Raw genomic sequence first — 21,344 nt, forward strand, 5'->3', positions numbered from 1 at the left:
GTTTCTGGGCTAAATTTTGGAAATGATCTTTAAAAGTCAAATGGTCGTCAAGTAAAAGCCCTAAGTACTTGTACTCTCTTATTAGATTTCCCTGCAGATTAATAATGTTTGGGAGGATAGTTGTAGAGTTCCTAATATTTGAGAACAGTACCGTCTTGGTTTTACTTGCATTCAACACAAGCTTCAAGTCGGACAGCCGAGATTGTACAGTGTTTATTTGTGTATAAAGTATCCATATTTACAACTTTATAAACCTTAATCTCTAGCTTCCGCGTAGTGTCATACGCTCGTTCAAGAGATAGTTGTGTCAAGCGGATAATGTAGGACGTAGGCAAAGCATAAGCACCAGTGAGAATATGCTTGTCTCGCGAGAAAAAAGTTTTGTTTTCATCGTATATTAATTGAAGAAATGTGCGAATCATAGTAAGTATTTTGAAAAGGCTGCTGATATGCATTAGTAAGGGAAAGTTTGTCGCTTCCATCACTGTTGTGCACTTGAGACACTCCTTGCCCCAGGAGTATTGTTTTAGCACAAAAAATAATTTTGAATTTGATAACAAATGCCACTGTGTGTTCAAAATATTTTTGTTTTGTCTTTAATTCAACGTAATTGCACACACACAAGTTTGGGGTTGGTATGTTTTTTAAAAAGATAACATTTAACTGAACAAAAATACAGTAAAAACTGTGAAATATTGTTTAAATTTCATATACTTGCTTTCTATTTTGATATTTTGTGGCAATGCAGTAAATGAATGATTCTTTGGTTAAAGGAAAGATCAAAAGAACAGGAATAGAAACCTTTTTTTTTTACATTATGAATGTCTTCACTTTTGATCGATTTAAAGAGTTTGTTGCTGACTTAAGGTATTAACTTCTTTTAAAAAAATTACTGACCCACAATTATTTTTTAAGAGTAGAGTAATAATACATATTTTTTAATTGCATTACTCTATATTAAAATGTAAGTCATTGATTGCATAAGTTTGTTGCTAAGTTTAATACTCATTAAACATTAAACTACCGGTATGTAATTCTCATAGAGTTATTTACATAGTTTCACCTCATTGGTAGCCATTATACATGACAAATAGCAATTTGTACTTAATAAAAATGATTGCACTCAAACATTGTGAGTTAGTGTGTATTCTCACATGCTTGAGATTGCACCAGGAAAAAAACTTAACTTTTTTTCTGGTAGGTATTTTTCCCACGATTTTCCCTACTGACTCACAACAGGTGTGATGTCAACAAAATCTAAATGTAATGAGCGATTTTAGCATTCTCTTCACTGTTGTTTAAAGATCTCAAGGAAAATATTTCAGATAAACACTATGTGACTCACCATGCCCAATCATTCAAAACTATAGAAAGCAAACAGGTGAGCAGCAACATAGTCACAGCAATCCTTTATGGCATTCAAATAATTAATTCAGAACTTTAACTTTTACAATTTATAAACTTACTTTCTAGTCTTTCTTGTCTTCTATTTTATGTGCATCATAAATGTACGGCAGTATAGTAACCCAATCATTCTTAAAGGGATAGTTCACCCAAAAATGAATACTGTTTACTCACCCACATATCAATCCAAACACGTATGACTTTCTTTCTTATGACTGATATTGTGAGAGGTCAAGGAAGTTACAACTGTTTTGCTATGAGCATTCTTCAAAATATCTTCTATTATGTTGCACAGAGGAACATCAACATGAGGATGAGACTATTACAGAATCTTTATTTATTATCATTTATACCATATTCAAATGATTATGGCATCAATTATGAATGGGATATAGAGGCCGCCTTAGTGGTCAGAACTACAAACAAATCTCTAAAAGCTTAAACATAAAAACAAAAGCTTGAGATCGAAACTGCATCTGGATACCTGAATGCAAGTGATGCATAAACACCTGAGCCCTTTTCAGAAGTCTCATGCAAATTCCCAAATAAAAATGGGCCCATGTCGTCCATGGCTAGAAGATGGAATATGGTTAGTCTGTTAGCATGCAGACTAATGGAGGCATGGTCTGTTACCGTATTTATACTGAATACCGTATTCACCTCTTCATTCATTCTCTCTCTCTTTTTAGCATATAAACATCACATCACTGTCCACTGTACACCATTGTAACTTCTGAAATGATGTGGGAGGGCTTTTGGAAGAAAGCACAGGCCAAATGCAGTGCAAACCTTATGAGTCCACACTCACACTAGGCACAGATCTGCAGGCCGCTCGGGCCCTCACAGTGATGTCGATCCTTTTGGGAGCAGTGGGTTTTGTTTTTTGCTTTCATAGGAGGAAATTACACCATCTTCATGAACCAATTCAAAAGATCTGAAGGCAGGACCGCCACAGCATCTAGCGTCACATCCATTTTTGCTGGAGTCCTCTGCCTGCCTGTTTCCTGGTCGGTTGTGGTGAAAGTTTTTTACAACCCACAGATGGCTGACTCACAGCGAAGGGAGATCGGCGGTGACATTAACATATGTCGGTTGGGGTGCATCCATCGTCCTGATTTTGGTTGAGGAATGCTCTGCACCTCCATCTGTAAAGACAAAACAGAAGATGACGGCGGTCGTTCAGTGAAGTATCTGATCTGTGCGTTCTTTGCAGGTAGGTTCCAGAAGGGTGGGCTCCCACAGGATGCGGCCCATCTCTGTGAGGACGCTGCACAGTGACGCTCCATCTGTGAGGTCCCAGTGGAGTCAGAAAGCCCTTTTGAATCACGGCACACCTCCTTCTGTGGGCTCCCACAAGAGCAGGCCATCAACTACAAAGTATCAGCTTGCCAGAGCCGAATCGATGCCAGTCTGAGCAGGAGGAGGGAGTGTCGACTAAGTCCCATCTGATTGATGATGGGTTAGATCAGATACTGGCCACCTCTGAATTGAATATGCTTTCAGACATACATTTGATTAATGAGGAGACACCGAATATGCAAGATATGTATTTATTAAGGGATTTACATGCACTTGGACAGTCATGTATTGCCACTGTGAAAATGAAGAATGTGTGATAAAAGTATGTTACGGAGCCCCACACATGACATGCAAGAAAAAATAAATAAATTGTGTGCACGATTTACTAATTCGTTCCCTCAATGTACTAAAACATGCACACGATTACTATTGCGTTCCCTCGATTTTCTATTGCGTTCACTCGATTTGCTAAATCGTGCGCACAATTTGGCAATTCGAGTGAACGAATTAGGAAATCGTGCACACGATTTAGCTTAATATTTTTTCCTGCATGTCTTGTGCGGGGCTCCATAATATGTTGAACCTTACTTTTATTTAAAATGAATAATGATCTCATTTGCTTATTTAGTTTTTTTTTATATTTATTTATTTAGAAAATTTGAGGCACTTTAGAAAGTGCAGCTGATTGAGATGAAGATTTGCATTGTAAATTACACTCAGGCCTCAGCAGTTATGATTATTATTATTGTTTTATAGTTCATTTTAATAGCTTCCATTCATTTTATACCTTAATGTGTGTATATTTACACTATTTAGTGTATGTTCATGATTGATTGTGGTAAAAATGTTTTTCCATCATGTTATTTGAATACATAATGTCATTTACTCTACTTAGCTGAGTTCTCCTTTATTGGGTAAAAAATTTAAAAAGACATATAAAAACATATAGAACAAACATATACAAAATTCTCAGTTTCGTTCAAATAGTAGGTTGTCTTCCTGCTAGGAAATGAACAAATTTTCTAGTTGAAATACTCATAAAAGCACAGCTATATGATCTTTGCCACACGGTGGTCTTCCAGAGATGGACAATGGTTCGTTTCAAATGTTACAAGGGAGGGAAAAGAACACTCTGTTCATTGTTAACCTTCCATGTATGTCAGCTCGAGCCCTGAATGAAACGGCAGATCCAGGCCAAACCGGTTTAACAGACAGTATCACTTAATGAAAATTCTTTGCATTTTTGTCTGGATACAGAGTGTTTGAAAAAAAGAGTCCAACAGAATGTGCTGTAGTGAAGCCTAAGCTAAAGAGATAAAAAAGAAAGGAAGAAGAAAAACTCTTAATATTCATTCATTTTGCTTAAAAAAGTTTAATTAGCTCTTATATGTTATGAAATATAAAGTCAACACTTCCTGAATGCCTTTGCATACACTCTTATAATATTTGTTTAGTCACAGCACTGTTTCTGCCTCTTCTGCATGTTTCTAAAAAGAAATGCAAAGCATAAATAGTAATATTTTGGAAATTGTTTATTCACTTACTCATGTATATTTGTCTCTTAAATATGGACGAATTGTCACAAAATCAAATGTATTGTATTGGTTTCTATTATGTTTATTTATGCACATATGGTATAGCGTTCTTGGATATTGGGTAACACTTTATTTTAAGGTGTCTTTGTTACAGTTTAATTATACATTTAAGTACTGTGTAATATTAATAAACTACATGTACTTACTATATGGTTAGGGTTAGGATTAGGGTTTGTCTTACTTGCTTGCAATTATGCTTAATTAATTGTAATTATAATAGTAAGTATGTGTAAGGTGTAACAAGGACACCTTAAAATAAAGTGATTATGAAATTTTCTTGTAAAATAGCACACACTCACAATCTGTTTGTGTGTTTTATTTGTCGCATGACAGCAGCGTAAATAACAATTTCGAAAGTTTAGCGGTCAGAGTATCGAGGAGTGGCAAACTGATAGGTTAGATGTAACTAGGGAAAGGCAGATTTGTAACCACACACCTTTAATATTTTCTTACAAAATCCTTTAGGTTCATGGACTTTACTTGTACACTGTAAAGTTTTTCAAGTGAATGCATTGTGTACCAGTGCCAGGTTAAATAATTTGGTGCCAATACAAACAGATAGATCACGTTTGAACTTTTCTCTGTCAGGAGCTTCTCTGGAGAACAAAGGTATTTTCAAAACAACTGATACTATGATTTCCAAAAAAATACCACCACCTATTGGTGGAATAAGCTGCACGGATTCGTGAGAACATATAGTCACCGGGTTATTTTTGTGTGATCCTAAAATCATGGATTGCATCTAAAACTTTTCTGATACAAATAAATGGCACCTGGAACGTACCCGCTGTCCTGTTCTGAAACAGCCTTTTTCAACTCCTCCACCTCAACTACAGTCACACAGCTCCATTTCTGCTCGTCCTCGAGTGCTTTGATCATCTGCTCCAGCTCAGCCTTGTATTCCAGGTTATTACTGTTCCAAAAAAGGCATATCTAAAAGCCATGTTTTATGATCCAGGCTATTAGTTTTAACACCTAAAACATGGGTGAATCAAAATGTGGATTCTTTACTGTATGTAAGACTGATCCAGCAAATTCATTTCAACAATGTTACGGTTTTAATAACTCTGTAACTGGTTATCTTTATTACAACAGTCTGATATAGCAACATGACATCCAAACAGGCATTTCTGATAAGAAAATACAGATTACATTTTGAAAGTAAAAGCCTAAAATGAAAACCCACAGCATGGTAACAAGCTTCAACAGTATTTTCATCTTGACCAGGCAGGCATTGCATAAGCTGCTGATTAAGTCCAGTTTTCATTTTCTTCAGCTTTCTTTTGTCATCCTTTGCTTTACCAGGTTCATCACGTTCTCTTGTGCCCACCAAAAATGCAAGTAAAGCAATGCTTACATGTGCAGAGGCCACATCCAGGACAGCGGCCTTCTCTCTTTCACCTCTGAAAAATGAGCTCACACACTCATCTGCCAACAAGGGGGCACGGTAATCCAGCAGAGCTATATCCTGAGAAAGCAAATTACATATGAAACTGTTTTACTGGGAAAAGTCCTATAGGGCAGTTTCTTACAGAATATTTTTATGACCTCTTTACAAGTCCATACATTTATATGAGGTTTATATAAATGTTAAAGATATATGTACACATACAGGAGTACTGCTGATTGCATTTGGATAAAATCATGCATATATATGCATTTGTAAATATACAGAGCTGGGTTGATTACTTACAAATTGTAATCTGTAGCTGATTCCAAATTGTAGTTACTAACTAGTATTAGTTAGTAACGTAATCAACTACATTACACACTTTAGGTAATATAATTAGACTACTTTTAGATTACTTTTTACCTAACTCGTTTATCACATTTATTTAAATAGGACAGTCTTGTGGCAATATGGCAGTGACATAAAAATACAAAGAGTAAGATATTTCATTCTATTTACATACGAAATGCATTAAACGTGATATTACATCAAGGTTTCCCAAACTAGGGTTTGTGAAGGAACTGAAGGGGGTTTACGAGTGTAATGAAAAGCTAATAATTAATTAAATCATAAAAATGTTGAAATTGAAATAAATTATTTTAAAATAATTCAAACTAAAAAAACTCATTGAGGAAATGAAATATTTTATTTTGTTTACCTGCATGTCGTGGGATCATAACCAACGCCAGAGAACTGCGAACATGCAAATGTGATACTTCAGGTGTACTTCAAGTAAATTTATTAGGTGACAAAAAAAGTTATTAGGTGACAAAAAAAGTGAATATGTGTATTTTACTGTTTGAAAGACATAGAAATACATGGTTAAATAACCTACAGAGTGATAATTCAAATAAAAATGAATATGTTCATCAGTGGTTGATGCAATGTTGAAATACTTCTTAAACTTGAAGTGATACTTGTAAATCCAGTGGTCAAATGCTGTGTAGCCACCTGACCAGTGACTGGTCTCTGTGTGAATGTCCACAAAACTGGAAGACTTTCTGAATGTATAAGCGGTAGGCTATTTTAGAAAGAAAAATTGTAATTATGTAATCCATAAAAACGTAACTGTACATTGATCATGAGTATTTTAAAATGTTATTTAAACATTACACATTAAACCAATTTAATAAAACACATTTGAAAATAGGATCACGATTTAATTAAACATCAGTCCCTCATTTAAATGTTATTTAACTGAGAGTGTGCACTTACATCATTGCAGTATTGAAAATTCCTTAAATTCTATTCTTCGTCCTTCCAGTAGAGGGTGGCAAAGAAAATCAACAACAAAGTATTCCAAACAAACTCCCCACTCACTCAAGAAAACATCAGATTTATATTCCGCAATCGCCCAACTTATGGCTTAATAAGAAAATGGTCGCTTTTAAAGAGTTGTAAACACTTTTCGACTGCTTCACAGAGATTTCCATGTAGGGGAGCAAACCAAATCCTGTTTGCATTGTTGTGGTTTAGCGGAGACTGGAAACTCCTCGCCGTGGATCGGGCCTGTTTCAGCTAATAACCTATTCAAGGTAACCGATTGATATTTAGCTGGTTTCCTTCCTAAATCTTAAAAAAATATATATTCGCAGATATTTTCTTTACAGTTTAATTTGACATCTCGCCGCTGCAAACGGAGTAAATACGCTAGCGTATGTCTGTCTTATGTTAGTTTTTAAGAAAGAAGCTCGAGCTTGCCTAAGTCTTATACTTCTTGATGGCTCGCTTTAGCATGGCAGACTGTGTCTGACTCAGAAAAGGGTGAAGACTGATTTTGTTTTCCATGAACATGAATAAAAGTCGTTAATACACGGCATTGTATGTAAATAATCATTCGCGTGTGTGCGACTTACCTGTGGTCGTCTGACTCCATGCATCTTCAATGTGAATTGTGAAAGTAGCACTTAGGATAAATAGAAACATGTTACACTCATGATAATGCAAAGAAGGTGAATTATTTAATTCATAATTATTTTACATTAAAAAAACAACAACTTGTACTTGAGTATAAAGTACAAAGAGTACAAAGTGAGAAAGTACTTGACTTTCACAGTCTTGGTTTTCAGGTGCTTAAGGAATCGCAATGTCAATTTTGGGTCTGAAGAAGAAGCAACCAAAGACTTTTAAAGTCAAAGTCAGCACCATGGATGCTGAAATGGAGTTCAGTTGTGAGGTAGGGAAACATATATGAAAATACAAAACTGTGATTTGGTTTGGTCTGCCTGTATAATCATGTTTTTTGGTTTATCTGCGTCTTATAGGTCAAATGGAAAGGGAAGGATTTGTTTGACCTTGTGTGTCGGACCATTGGTTTGAGGGAAACCTGGTTCTTTGGACTTCGATACACAGTGAAAGACACTTATGCCTGGCTGAAGCCTGATAAACGGGTGAGATGTGCAGTGCAGAGCATAATGCATAATTATATATAATGCTGAGAGCATTATATAGTAATATAGGAATACCCTGACAAGTTTGTTGGGTTTTTAAATCCGTCTAGGTTTTGGATCAAGAAGTTCCAAAGGACTCCCCGATAACATTTCATTTTCTTGCCAAATTCTTCCCTGAGAAAGTGGAGGATGAGCTTGTTCAGGAAATTACTCAGCACCTCTTCTTCTTACAAGTATGTGGCAGTTGTTCTTGTGAATCTGGCATGATTTCTCTCCGTGACGGTTTTATCTGCTCTACAGAAACCTCTTTTTTGGTTTTGCAATGATTTATCTAGTTTTCTGTGAGCAAAGGTCTTCTAGAGTTGAAAGACTCTTCCCATTTTTTTTTTTTTACCAAGGTCAAAAAGCAGATACTGGATGAGGAGATATTTTGCTCTCCAGAAGCCTCTGTTCTTTTGGCGTCGTATGCTGTTCAAGCCAAGGTAGGTCTCTGTATCAGTGTTTGATCTAATTATTATATAGTGTCTAATATTAAATATTTCCTGTTTGTCTTCCTTACTGCAGTATGGGGACTATGATCCAAACTTTCACAAACCAGGTTTCTTAGCTCAAGATGAACTCCTGCCCAAAAGAGTGAGTAATGGCTGTACCACTTGAGAATGGGTTCATTTATCAATCTCCAGAATCTGCATATATTAACCTGACTTGTGTGTTTTATTGTTTAGGTGCTGATGCAGTACCAGATGACAGCAGACATGTGGGAAGAGAAGATAACAGCTTGGTATGCTGAACACAGAAACATCACAAGGTAAGACTGTGCATGTCCTGTTGTGTCCAAGTCAGCGCCTGGCCATGAAAGGCACACTGTGTTTGTTTTGTGTTTGTAGGGATGAAGCTGAGATGGAGTATCTAAAAATAGCACAGGATCTAGAGATGTATGGAGTTAGTTACTTTTCTATTACAGTAAGTCTCTATTTTTATTTATTCAAATATTTCTTTATTGGAAGATAATAAAGGTTGGAAGAGAGCTAACCTCTCAAAAACTCAATGTACAGTGGGGTCTACACTTTTCATTTGGGATTTTGAGCATTTCAAAAAAGGATAATTACAAATTTTAGTGTATTTCTTTCAAAACTTGTATTTCATTTGGAAAAACACAAAATAAAAGCATTTGGTTATCTCTGGTTGTCTCAGACTTTTGGATCCCACTCTGTTTCCTACTTTTCAAAACTCAGATCACTTGGAAGCATTACATTTATTTTGGTATATTTTCGTGTTTATTGTGTGTAGTTACCACGAAATTACAGATGATGAATTAAAATCTCTACAAAATCTCACAGCAAAACAAGAGGGACACAGAGCTGCTTCTTGGAGTTGATGCTCAGGGTCTTCACATCTACAACCCCAACAATAAGCTTAGCCCCAACAAATCCTTCCCCTGGAGTGGAATCCGAAACATCTCCTACAGTGAGAAAGAGGTTGGGAGGAAAGAAAATCCTGACCAAAAATAGAAATGAAAATACAAAATTACGTAAACATACCATATGTGTTTCTTCTTAGTTTACTATCAAACCGTTGGACAAGAAAAATGACGTTTTTAAATTTTACTCCTCTCAGCTCAGAGTGAACAAACTGGTGAGTTACTTTTATAAGTGTTTCTGTAATAAAGTGTTTCAAAATAGTTGCTAATGTCATTTTTGTAAATTAGATCTTACAGCTGTGTATTGGGAACCACGACCTGTTCATGAGGAGGAGGAAGGTGGATTCCATAGAGGTCCAACAGATGAAGGCACAGGCCAAAGAAGAGAAGGCCAGGAAAAAGGTCTGCCATTTCACTTCCTTTCATTAGCTTAATGATGGTTTTCATAAACCTGGTTCATTTATGATAAAACTTTGTGGCGTTACATTTCTTAGGATTTGTTCTCTTCAGTTCTCTTGAATTATTAATTTAATGTTTATTGTGCTAATCGAGCATTCATTAAATAATTAATTACTTTAATAACCTCATGTCGTTCCAAACATGTAAGACCTCCGTTCATCTTCGGAACACAGTTTAAGATATTTTAGATTTAGTCCGAGAGCTCTCTGTCCCTCCATTGAAACTGTGTGTACGGTCTACTGCCCATGTCCAGAAAGGTAATAAAAACAAAAATCAAAGTAGTCCATGTGACATCAGAGGGTCAGTTAGAATTTTTGAAGCATCGAAAATACATTTTGGTCTAAAAATAGCAAAAACTACGACTTTATTCAGCATTGTCTTCTCTTCCGTGTCTGTTGTGAGTGCTTTCACTGCAGTGTAGTGATATCCGGTTCGTGAACGAATCACTCGATGTAACTGGATCTTCTTGAACCAGTTCACCAAATCGAACTGAATCGTTTGAAACGGTTCGCGTCTCCAATAAGCATTACTCCACAAATGACTTAAGCTGTTAACTTTTTTAACGTGGCTGCACTCCCTCTGAGTTAAAATAAACCAATATCCCGGAGTTATTCATAATGGCATACTGGGAATGGAGAAAGTTGCATTCTATCACAAAAACAGAGACCACTGTTATCAAAAGTTTGGGAATACTTTACACAGAGGCCAAATAAAATGGCCCTTTGTTCCCTTTGCAAAACCAATATGGTGTACCACGGCAGCACAAATGCGATGCACGAGCACCTCAGAGGAAAACATCCTGGCGCTCTCCGGTGTTACGGTTTAACTGGTTACCGATCTGGTGACCAACTTCCTGGTTCAGGTCTCTGCTGCAGATGTGATGGAACGACCGCAGCAGATTCGGCGATTCTAAAAGCACAAACTGATGTGATATTATTATTAAGTGTCTAATAAACGCAGACTTGCTCATTGCATGATTCTGATATTCTTGTAAAGATTACAAGTTATTGGTATGTTCACCTGTAGCGGCTGAAGTAAGGATAAAATAAAAAATAAAGTAAGTGTGTTGGCGCGGGTTTCGAACATATAGGGGCGTTCACATATCACGCCTAAAAACGCGTGGAAAATGCTAGTCGCGCCGCTTTCTCCTTCTTTCCAAAGCGCTCGGGCAATGTCTGCCGTTGCTAAGCAACCATGACGTGCTCTCTCCATGAAGACGCGGAAATTCCAGCAAAGGATAAATGGATTTGCAGCACTAAAAATCGCTTGCAGTAGCTCTGCTACTAAATTTATTTCAAAATGGCAATCCATATACAGCTATGACCAGCTGTTCCCTCATCTTAGCTGAGCTTTCAATGTTGTTACGGGAAAGGATGAAGCTGATTAGTTAGTTCTTGTCACATGACCCGCAGTGCGCTTGTGGCATTCTGAAAAGTTGAGATGTTTTTAACTCGATGCGGTGCGGACACGTCTGTTTTCTCGTGCGCGTTGCGACCACGTCACTTCCATTATGAGCGCGCATACCGCGTGCCTACATTGGAAATAACGAACTTGTGAATATGTAAACGGCCCCTTAAAAGACAGCGCACCGTGAGACAACAGTCACAAACCCACGAGCTACCCCAAATCAGCTCCAGATCTCTGGAAACCATGCTAAACCATAGTAGAACCCTGACTACATTTTATGGTTTGGGATGCTAAAGAACATTACATGACGTCTCAGACAACTGTAAATTTGTGGCTACTGTGGTTTAATTATAAACGCTATTGTAAAATAACGCCATAGTAAAATAATTTTCTTTACCTCTTTATTTTTGTATACTGTAAAAACTATTAGAAGTTGTACTTATATTTTTTTGTAAAGTTATCCAAAGGATTCATTAGCTAATCAAAAAACTTTAATTATTTATTGTAATAAAAATAATCGTTAGAGTAGTCGACTAATCGAAAAAAATAATCATTAGATTAGTCGACAGAAAAAATAATCGCTAGTTGCAGCTCTAATTTACTCAAACAGTACACTTACTGAACTGCTGTGAAGAGACAACTGAAGATGAACACCGAGCCGAGCCAGATAATGAACGAAAGATTGACTCGTTCTCGAGTCCAAAACTGGTTGCATCGGTTTTCGGATGCTCTTAGTGTCAGTCTGCTTCACGTTGAATCACACATGAGCAGTATCATCAGCTCCTCGGTCCTCGAATCGGACATGTCTGACAGAAACGGTTCTTGACTCGAGAACGAGTCAATGTTTTGTTCATTATCTGGCTCGGCTCGGTGTTCATCTTCAGTTCTCTCTTCACAGCAGTTCAGTCAGTGTACTGTTTGAGTATGAATTACTCCGGGATATTGGTTTGTTTTTTAACTCAAGAGGGAGTGTCAGCCACGTTAAAAAAGTTAACAGCTTAAGTCATTTGTGGATTAATGCTTATTGGAGATGCGAACCGTTTCAAACTATTCAGTTCGATTAGGTGAACTGGTTTAAGAATATCCGGTTACATCGAGTGATTAGTTCGCGAACCGGATATCACTACACTGCAGTGTTTTGAAATCTCACAACAGACAGCAAGAGAATACAATGCTGAATAAAATCATAGTTTTTGCTATTTTTAGACCAAAATGTATTTTCGATGCTTCAAAAGATTCTAACTGACCCTCTGATGTCACATGGACTACTTTGATGATGTTTTTCTTACCTTTCTGGACATGGACAGTAGACCGTACATACAGTTTCAATGGAGGGACTCACGGGTTTGGAACGACATGAGGGTGAGTTATTAATGACATAATTTTGATTATTGGGTGAACTAACCCTTTAAATATAATGAACCGTACGCCTACAAACATTAACAAAACATGGAGGCTTAATATATACCAACTTATACGTTTAGTTTCAGTATGGGCAGGATAAAGCACAACACTGTTCAAAACTTTGGTTTAAGTAAATTTGTTACAGGTACACCTCAGTAAATTAAGAATGTCGTGGAAAAGTTCATTTATTTCAGTAATTCAACACTAATTGTGAAACTTGTGTATTAAATAAATTCAGTGTACATAGACTGAAGTAGTCTAAGTCTTTGGTTCTTTTAATTGTGATGATTTTGGCTCACATTTAACAAAAACCCACCAGTCTCAACAAATTAGAAAACTTCATAAGACAAATACATTTTTTTTAGTGAATTGTTGGCCTTCTGTAAAGTATGTTCATTTACTGTACATGTACTCAATACTTGGTAGAGGGTTGTTTTGCTTTAATTACTGCCCCAATATGGCGTGGCGTGGAGGTGATCAGTTTGTGGCACTGCTGAGGTGGTATGGAAGGTTTCTTTGACAGTAGCTTTCAGCTCATCTGCATTTTTGGTCTTTTCTGTCTCATTTTCCTCTTGACAATACCCCATAGATTCTCTCTGGGGTTCAGGTCTGGTTAGTTTGCTGGCCAGTCAAGCACACCAACACCATGGTCTTTTAACCAACTTATGGGGCTTTTGGCAGTGTGGGCAGGTGCCAAATCCTGCTGGAAAATGAAATAGGCATCTAAAAATGCTGGTCAGCAGAAGGAGGCATGAAGTGCTCCAATTTTTTTGGTAAACGGGTGCAATTACTTTGGTTTTCAAAAAACACATTGGACCAACATCAGCAGATGACATTGCACCCCAAATGATCACATACTGTGGAAACTTGACACTGGACTTCAATCAACTTGGGCTATGAGCTTCTCCACCCTTCCTCCAGACTCTAGTACCTGGGTTTCCAAATAAAACTTGCTCTCATCTGAAAAGAGGATTTGGACCAATGGCAGCAGTCCAGTTCTTCTTCTCTGTGTCTGTGTGTTCAGCAAATTCCTTGACACGTCTGTGTGTGGTGGCTCTTGATGCTTCAGTCCATTCCTTGTGAAGTTCACTCAAATTCTTGAATCGATTTTCTTGACAATCCTCATAAGACTGTGGTTCTCTCGGTTGGTTGTGGATCTTTTTCTTCCACACTTTTTCCTTCCACTCATCTTTCTGTTAACATACTTGGATACAGCACTCTGTGAACAGCCAGCTTCTTTGGCATTGAATGTTTGTGGCTTACCCTCCTTGTGAAGGGTGTCAATGATTGTCTTGTGGACAACTGTCAGATCCACAGTCTTCACCATGATTGTGTAGCCTAGTGAACCAAACTGAGAGACCATTTTGGAGGCTCAGGAAACCTTTGCAGGTGTTTTGAATTGATTAGCTGATTGGCATGTCACCATATTCTAATTTGTTGAGATTGTGAATAGGTGGGTTTTTGTTGAATCTGAGCCAAAATCATCACAATTACAAGAACCAAAGACTTAAACTGCTTTTGCATGTGAGCACTGACTTTATTTAATACACAAGTTTCACAGTTTGAGTTGAATTACTGAAATAACTGAACTTTTCCATGACATTCTTATTTATTGAGATGTACCTGTATATTAATAGATTATTAATATAATACAAATTGTATTTTAAATAAGGACACAGTTGATCAAAAGTGACTGTAAAGCCTATAATAATGTTTCAAATATTTCTAGTTTGATTAATGCTGTTCTTTTGAACTTTTTTTTATATATTAAAAGAAACAAAACATTTTCACAACTTTAAGCAGCACAGTTTTTAACATTGATAATAATAATAAAAGCATCAAACCGGCATGTTAGCATGATTTCTGAAATAGCATGTGACGCTGAAGACTGAAGTAATTAATGCTGAAAATTCAGCTTTGCCATCAAAGAAATAAATTACATTTTAAAATATATTGAAATAGAAAATATTGTGAAATATTATTACAATTTATTACTTTTTTTACTGTATTATTGATCAAATAAATGCAGCTTGGAGACAATAAGCGATGTTTTTCAAAAGCATTTAAAAAATGTCAATGTACTTGAATTAGATTTTGATCAAATTTGTCATATTGTATTATCTTGTGCAAGATCTGTTCCATTGTCTCGTGTGTGTGTGTGTGTGTGCTTAGGTTGAGCGTCAGATTCTTGCAAGGGAGAAGCAGATGAGGGAGGAAGCAGAGCGAGCGAAAGAAGACATGGAGCGTCGTTTGTTCCAACTACAGGATGAGGCTCGAATGGCCAATGAAGCTCTAGTGAGGGTTTTGCCAAGCTTGAAATTGAGTGATGCCAAATACTTGACTTTCTTTTCCACGCCAGTCTGTAATATATGTCCTCATAGCCCCAGTGGTATAAAAGTATGTGGTCAAGGTGTAAATTTGAGATGAACTGCTGAGCTATTAACTTCCAAATCATTGTCATGAACTTCCATCAGAATTCCATCCATGCTTTGAGACTCCCTGAGCCTGATTCCATAAGCCTTTCTTCTCTGTCTCCGTCTCTGCAGCTGCGCTCCGAGGAGACGGCTGACCTTCTGGCAGAGAAAGCCCAGATCGCAGAGGAGGAGGCCAAATTACTGGCCCACAAAGCAGCTGAAGCAGAACAGGAGAGGCAGAGACTGGAGGTCACAGCCCTCAAAACCAAAGAGGAGAAGAGACTGATGGAGCAGAAGATGAGAGAAGCAGAATCTCTGGCGGTTAAGCTTGTTGAGCAGTCAGAAAGGAGGTGGGCCAGTAGGGTTGTCAGGCATTGATACCAATACCAGTCAAAATTCTGGATACTAATTTCAAAGCAAAAATATCATGTTAAATGAATACACCTTTAGTTAAAAATTGCTTCGTTGGACTAAAAGTTCGCTGTGAGATGTCCTTCAGAACACATGAAGACACTGAAGACAGGACTTACGGCGTCTGAAAATTCAGCTTTACCATAGCAGGAACAAATAACCTTTTTGACACTTTCAAAAACAATTAAAATTCTTAATTATTACAAACTTTTGGCCACCAGTGTAAATATCAATATAAACAAAAAACAACAACTTGTAACCTTCAGATATTGTCTCCTAAGTAAACAAGTTTTTAAATTAATTATTAAAGTAAACATAAATTAGGAGCAGTGAGTGGTTTTTATTATTTTAAAGCTAACATACTTGACACTCAGTGCTGTGATTGTCCAACCAGAATCAATTATTACAGGCAAACATTTAATTAGAGAAGTTAAATTCGTGTCTTGTATTTTGTGGCATTCAGACTGAAGGAGGCAGACCACCTGAAACAGGATCTGAATGAGGCTAAAGATGCAGAACGGAAGGCAAAGCAGAAGCTCCTGGAAATCACCAAATCAACATACCCTGTAATGTTGCTATGACATGTTACAATAGTATTCTGCTGTTTATTATCCTTATAATGCTTTAAAAACATGTTATTTGTATCATGCACTCAGTTAATAGCAGCATACTCCAGCCCTCCTCCTCCCACTGGGCCAGAGAGTCCAGATATGACTCTAGACATGGGCAACATGTCCATCAAAATGGATTTCAAGGACTCCGATATGAAAAGACTTTCCATGGAGATTGAGAGAGAACGGTATGCACTTTATCACTTTCTTTTTAAAGAACTAGTTAAAAGTTAAGCTGAATATATGCTTCTGTCTCCTTGTGTGTGTCAGGCTAGAATACATGGAAAAGAGCAAACATCTTCAAGACCAGCTGAAGGAGCTCAAATCAGAGATTGAATCCCTGAAGTTGGAAGAGCAGCAACAGGCTGGACTCTACAGTCTCAGGAGTTACGCTGAACCTCCTTATATTCCCCACAGCAATGTGAGAAACACTCAGACGTACTGAACTAATTTATTGGAAAATGGGTATTGTTACATCGTTAATATATCAAAATTTTGGGGTTAAATTTCAAACAAAAATAACTAAACCCACCATTCAAAAAATGTTGGGGTCAGTAGGATTTTTTGAATGAAATTAATACATGTATTCAGCAAAGATGCATTAAACGTATCAAAAGTGACAAAGATTTTTTGAAAAGGTTACAAAACATTTATATTTCAAATAGGCTGCCCCCAATAGTTGACTAATCGTTAGTCGACCAGATGAGAATTAGTTGACCAAAATATCATTAGTTGCTTAAAATCCAGGGTCAAAGTCACACAGTCAGTAATTTTTGGTCATACAGAAAAGAGTAATACATCTTTCAAATCTGTAAAGACTCTGCGCTTATTTGTGTGTACTCACAATATTGCGCTTTTGTAAAATAATGAAAGCAAACATAATGTACGTTCTGCCGTCTCTGTCTGTTGCAGAGAAATTCTGCCTACATGGCTCAGATGGCCTTCTACGAGGAAGTGTGAAAGAACAATCCAGTCTGTTTCAGGAGCAGTTTGCAGCTATCACTGATGCATGCATGTACACCAAAAATGCAGCAACCTCATATACTGTGCTTTTAAAATTAATATATTTCTTTTATGTTTTTGACTTTTGCAGTTTGCTTTTGTCTACACCTCAAGTCATGTTTTACTGCTAGCACAAATTGTTTGGCACTTTCAAGCACATGAAACTATGTTCACGTGCCAGAAATATTTGCTGGAACTGCAAGGTCTTAAGGGACATTTCTGATATAAATAGTGCCTTTAGAATGATCATATTATTAAATGATGAACACAAACATGTTAATAAGGTTGGAACGGCACCAGAAACACTAGGACTTAGAAAGTATTTCTATTACTTTCCCTTTCTATTCTTTTCCTATGGGATGCTCGATCAGTTTAACACTAGGTGCCTTTAACACATGCCACAGATAGTGGTTTTAACTACAATATCAACTAATGGCAAATCATTTGAATCTTTTGAACTGTGGATTGTGTTCTTTTTTTTTCTCGAATATGTAGATGATTGATATTTTCCAGTGCCTTTTTTGGAAAAGCTTGCACTACTCATTGAGCTGAATGATTCTCTACCGATGCACTCTTTCTTGCGGTATGACTGGTCTTATAACCCGCTTGACAAGTGTGTCAGCTGTAACTACTCTATCATATTCAGGAACAGAGGTAGATTGATGGCCTCTGTTTATGAATGTGCTGTACTCGTCCATTTTGGCTGGAGTCTCTGAGTGTTTTTTTAATCCTTGACAGTTTTTAGTTGATACAGACAGACAAAGGCAGATTTATTGGTTTATCTACCATTTTCTGTTCTTAAATCAACTTATGCTTAGACTTGTTATGGTTAAGAGCCATTTTGCCATTTGAGCACATTTATATCTGAGTAACATTTCAGATCTTTTTTCCCCCCCTTGAATATTTAAAATATTTTTTTTATTAGAGAACGTCAGAATGTCCTTTGTTTCAAAATGCAAAATGCAATGTCTCCAATTACACAGGACACATATATTTTGCACTCATTTTTAAATGTTCTGAATGCTTTTGGTTATATAGACAGTGAATTTGTTTGCTGAAATGTTGATGCAAGACAAACCTGCATGCTCATATATAAAGGGATGAGTAGTTAATGATGTTGGAAGGTTGTTATGCCTCATTATGTTACAGCGGATTGTGCATTTAGCAGCATTAATGGATTTTGGAGCAGTATCTTTTGTAAATACACTACATGCATTGCTAAGTCTTAGTTTAAATAGTGCCAGATATTCCTGTTATCCTCAGCATGACTGTGTACATTAGCTTGAGATGTCTTAAGACAGAGTGACTTCTCAAGGCAATTGTTCATGTTTTAATGAATGCCAACCAAGTTTGTGTTTGTCTTTATCCATCTGCACCGCACAAATAAGCTTGTTTTTTAGATCTCATAACATCATCAACGAGGTCATTTTCACTCTGTGTTTGATTGAAACACCTATCACAGCACAAGCTGCCTTTGTTTAATATGTGTGCCATGGGTTCAGACACCGATTGTCCATATGAATGTGGACATACAGCAAACTCGTGTGCAGTGAATTGTAAACTGATATACAAATAAACTGCAAAGATGCATTTAAGAGATTTTGTTCTTTGTGTTTGTTTTCTGATGCAGGTACTGTGAAAAACTAGAGACCAAAACATAAAAATCCAATTTGTACGTCAAACCATTTATCTCACACTTGTTTATCTACAGAACATCCCGTGCTTCACGGTTTATCTCGAGGTGAAAGTACAAAATGAAAAGAGTCTGTCTCTGGACAATATGAGAAAGTTCCGGTCGCTGGCAAAAGGGGGCGAACTAAACCACTTTATGCTGTTGAATATCTCTTAAAATGTTTTCTAAAGGTTAGTGAATTTTAAAAGGGAAATTAGCATTTTTCTTTAAAAAAAAAGATTAGTAATGACCCAATGAAATTTCAGAAGAATCTCTGAAGTTTTCTCTGTATTCGTAGGCCTACATGTGCTGATAGTCTCAGTTACCTCATGGATATGACACTGGCTTCCTAAGCCATACACTAGGAATTCAAGTCCCAGCTGGGGTGGGTTTCAATGTGGTCCAATGGAAGCAAGTTGAGCCCATAAGTTAACCCACACGTTGATGGACTGGGACCATCTTTTTCTAAGACCTGCTGTTGTCTTCTGGGACAGAGAAGCCATTGCAAAGGAAAACATCAGTGAGAAAAGCTTTGTTTTTAAACAGTACAGTGGATGTGAAGCTCAAAAAGCCTTCAATTATTCATTCTTACACAAGTTCTAAAAACCAAACAACCTCACTAATGGTTGTTAATTGAAAATGTATGACACGTCATAAAGTTATGGTAGGGACACCATTGAATGCATTTCACAAACACCCTCCTACTTTTGTTACTAGATGAAAGCATAACTACCATATTTTAATCTATAGACATATTTAGATTTTTTAAAAATTACATTTATGTTTTATTGCTTGGCCTATTTTTATTTCCTCTGGCACTTTAATGTTTTGTGATAAAGGAAATTGACCTCCTTTGATACTGAAGTTATGGGTAGTTATAAGATATCTGTAATGATGCATCTGGGGCCTGTTATATTTTTTTGGTGGCTTCAACAACAATCAGATCCACCCACAAATATTTAATGTACAGTGAAATATGGATGTGTCCAAAGCTGTATATTTTATCATGTATTATCATACATTAAGCGTTCAAGGCCATCTGGCAAGTAGTTGAATGAAGGTGGAAATCTTGTGGAGAATCCAACTTGGTGTTGAGAATTAGAACTAAATATATTACTTTTTTTCTGAAATCCCGTTGGATGTGAGTTAGAGATGCAAATTGCTTTGAAAGACAGGTTTGAAACTGAAAACCCGAAATAGCATATGAGAAGGCCTTCAATGTGCATAAAGTGATCCAGATATTATCAAGCAAATCAGTCCATGCAATTTTTGTATTCTGTATTATGCACTCACTGTATACATGGCAAATTTGTTATTATAAGTTAATCACGGTTATCTTTAAAAGGTAAAAAATGTATAATTGTTATGATCTAATTTTTTTTTTAATTATATAATTATAATATATATATAATATTCTATAATTTATATAATAATATATTGAAATATATTCATTTAAATATATAATTGTGTATTAATTGTATTTGCATGAGAAAAATATTCAAAATAGTTTATATATGAATAATGAATTGTAATATGAATATTTATTACTCTAATATAATTATATAACAATGCATGTCAATTTAATAATTTATTTATTTATATACTTTTTATATGCAACAATAATAGCTGTTTTCTAAAAAACAAATAAGCTTAATAAATGTTTTGAACAGTGTAATTCATTTAAGAGGTAGTTATTATTTATTTATTATGTCTTGTAACATAATTTTGGTCACTTTCTATTGATTATTTCTTAACACTGGGAACAGTTTTTGTAAACCTGATCCACACAGAATCATTAGAGTGTCGCATTATTGTTCACTGGACAGGCACTGAGTGTTTCTTTTCTTGACACAAGCTAAGCATCAAATTATGAAGGTCATATTTGTGTGTGTTTGTGTTGGGGGTTGGGTCCCTCTCATTCCCTCTCTTCATTCCAGTATACTTCAGTGTTTAAGTGATGAGTCACCAGGGTGTTTTGTACCTCGTACTGCAGGCGCAGGGACACTGTTTCCCATTCAGCACCTTCATGACTTGCCAGCTTAAAATTATATGCTTTTTTTTTTTTAATGGTCCCATCTCCACCACTAATGTGTTTCACATCCCGTGTTGCCCCTGGCAGCATTCTGCTCAAAAATGTAGAAATTATGTTGTAAATAGACTTTGCCATTGCAGGTATTTTTGAATATTTGTTTATTTGCAGTGGTAGACATTATTACCTTCAAGAAGCACTCTAGGAAACCAAGCAGCAGCACATTGCTTTCGCTCTAGGCAGATCGATGCAGAAATATTTTATACTCACGACACTCATATTTACTGTGTCATAGCACATATGCTTCTGAAAACACGTTTACTTGATTCATTAGCCTAATCATTTCAAGTTGGAAAGCTGATGGTTTGCATTTTGAA

At 36.4% G+C, this 21,344-nt stretch overlaps 1 protein-coding gene and 1 long non-coding RNA gene across 3 annotated transcripts; one reads left to right on the forward strand and one right to left on the reverse strand.

Moving 5' to 3' along the window:
* Positions 1-4,598: 4,598 nt before the first annotated feature.
* LOC132130948 (uncharacterized) lies at positions 4,599-7,639 on the reverse strand. 2 transcript variants are annotated; one of them, XR_009428816.1, is made up of 3 exons: positions 7,605-7,639; positions 5,656-5,766; positions 4,599-5,211 (listed from the first exon to the last, which is right to left on the reverse strand). It is a non-coding gene; the product is annotated as an uncharacterized LOC132130948 (long non-coding RNA). The 2 variants fall into 2 exon arrangements; XR_009428817.1 differs by lacking the exon at positions 7,605-7,639 and adding an exon at positions 6,964-7,094.
* LOC132130947 (merlin-like) lies at positions 7,037-17,348 on the forward strand. Its single transcript, XM_059542830.1, has 17 exons — positions 7,037-7,283; positions 7,818-7,924; positions 8,013-8,138; positions 8,249-8,371; positions 8,537-8,620; positions 8,703-8,771; positions 8,864-8,946; positions 9,026-9,101; positions 9,479-9,616; positions 9,699-9,773; positions 9,847-9,960; positions 15,001-15,123; positions 15,375-15,592; positions 16,117-16,219; positions 16,310-16,452; positions 16,535-16,685; positions 17,177-17,348. The coding sequence occupies exons 2-17, from the start codon at positions 7,835-7,837 to the stop codon at positions 17,222-17,224; spliced, it is 1,764 nt and encodes a 587-aa protein (XP_059398813.1). The 5' UTR covers positions 7,037-7,283; positions 7,818-7,834; the 3' UTR covers positions 17,225-17,348.
* The last annotated feature ends 3,996 nt before the right edge of the window (positions 17,349-21,344 follow it).

The sequence above is a fragment of the Carassius carassius genome, chromosome 47 (genome assembly GCF_963082965.1).
Source record: "Carassius carassius chromosome 47, fCarCar2.1, whole genome shotgun sequence".
Taxonomy (NCBI): domain Eukaryota; kingdom Metazoa; phylum Chordata; class Actinopteri; order Cypriniformes; family Cyprinidae; genus Carassius; species Carassius carassius.

Bases quoted from the DNA above. Each gene is read 5' to 3' on its own strand.
- LOC132130947 (XM_059542830.1), top strand. From the start codon at position 7,835: ATGTCAATTTTGGGTCTGAAGAAGAAGCAACCAAAGACTTTTAAAGTC. The intron at 8,621-8,702 runs GTAGGTCTCTGT...TCCTTACTGCAG, and splicing joins CGTATGCTGTTCAAGCCAAG to TATGGGGACTATGATCCAAA. The intron at 16,686-17,176 runs GTGAGAAACACT...TGTCTGTTGCAG, and splicing joins CTTATATTCCCCACAGCAAT to AGAAATTCTGCCTACATGGC.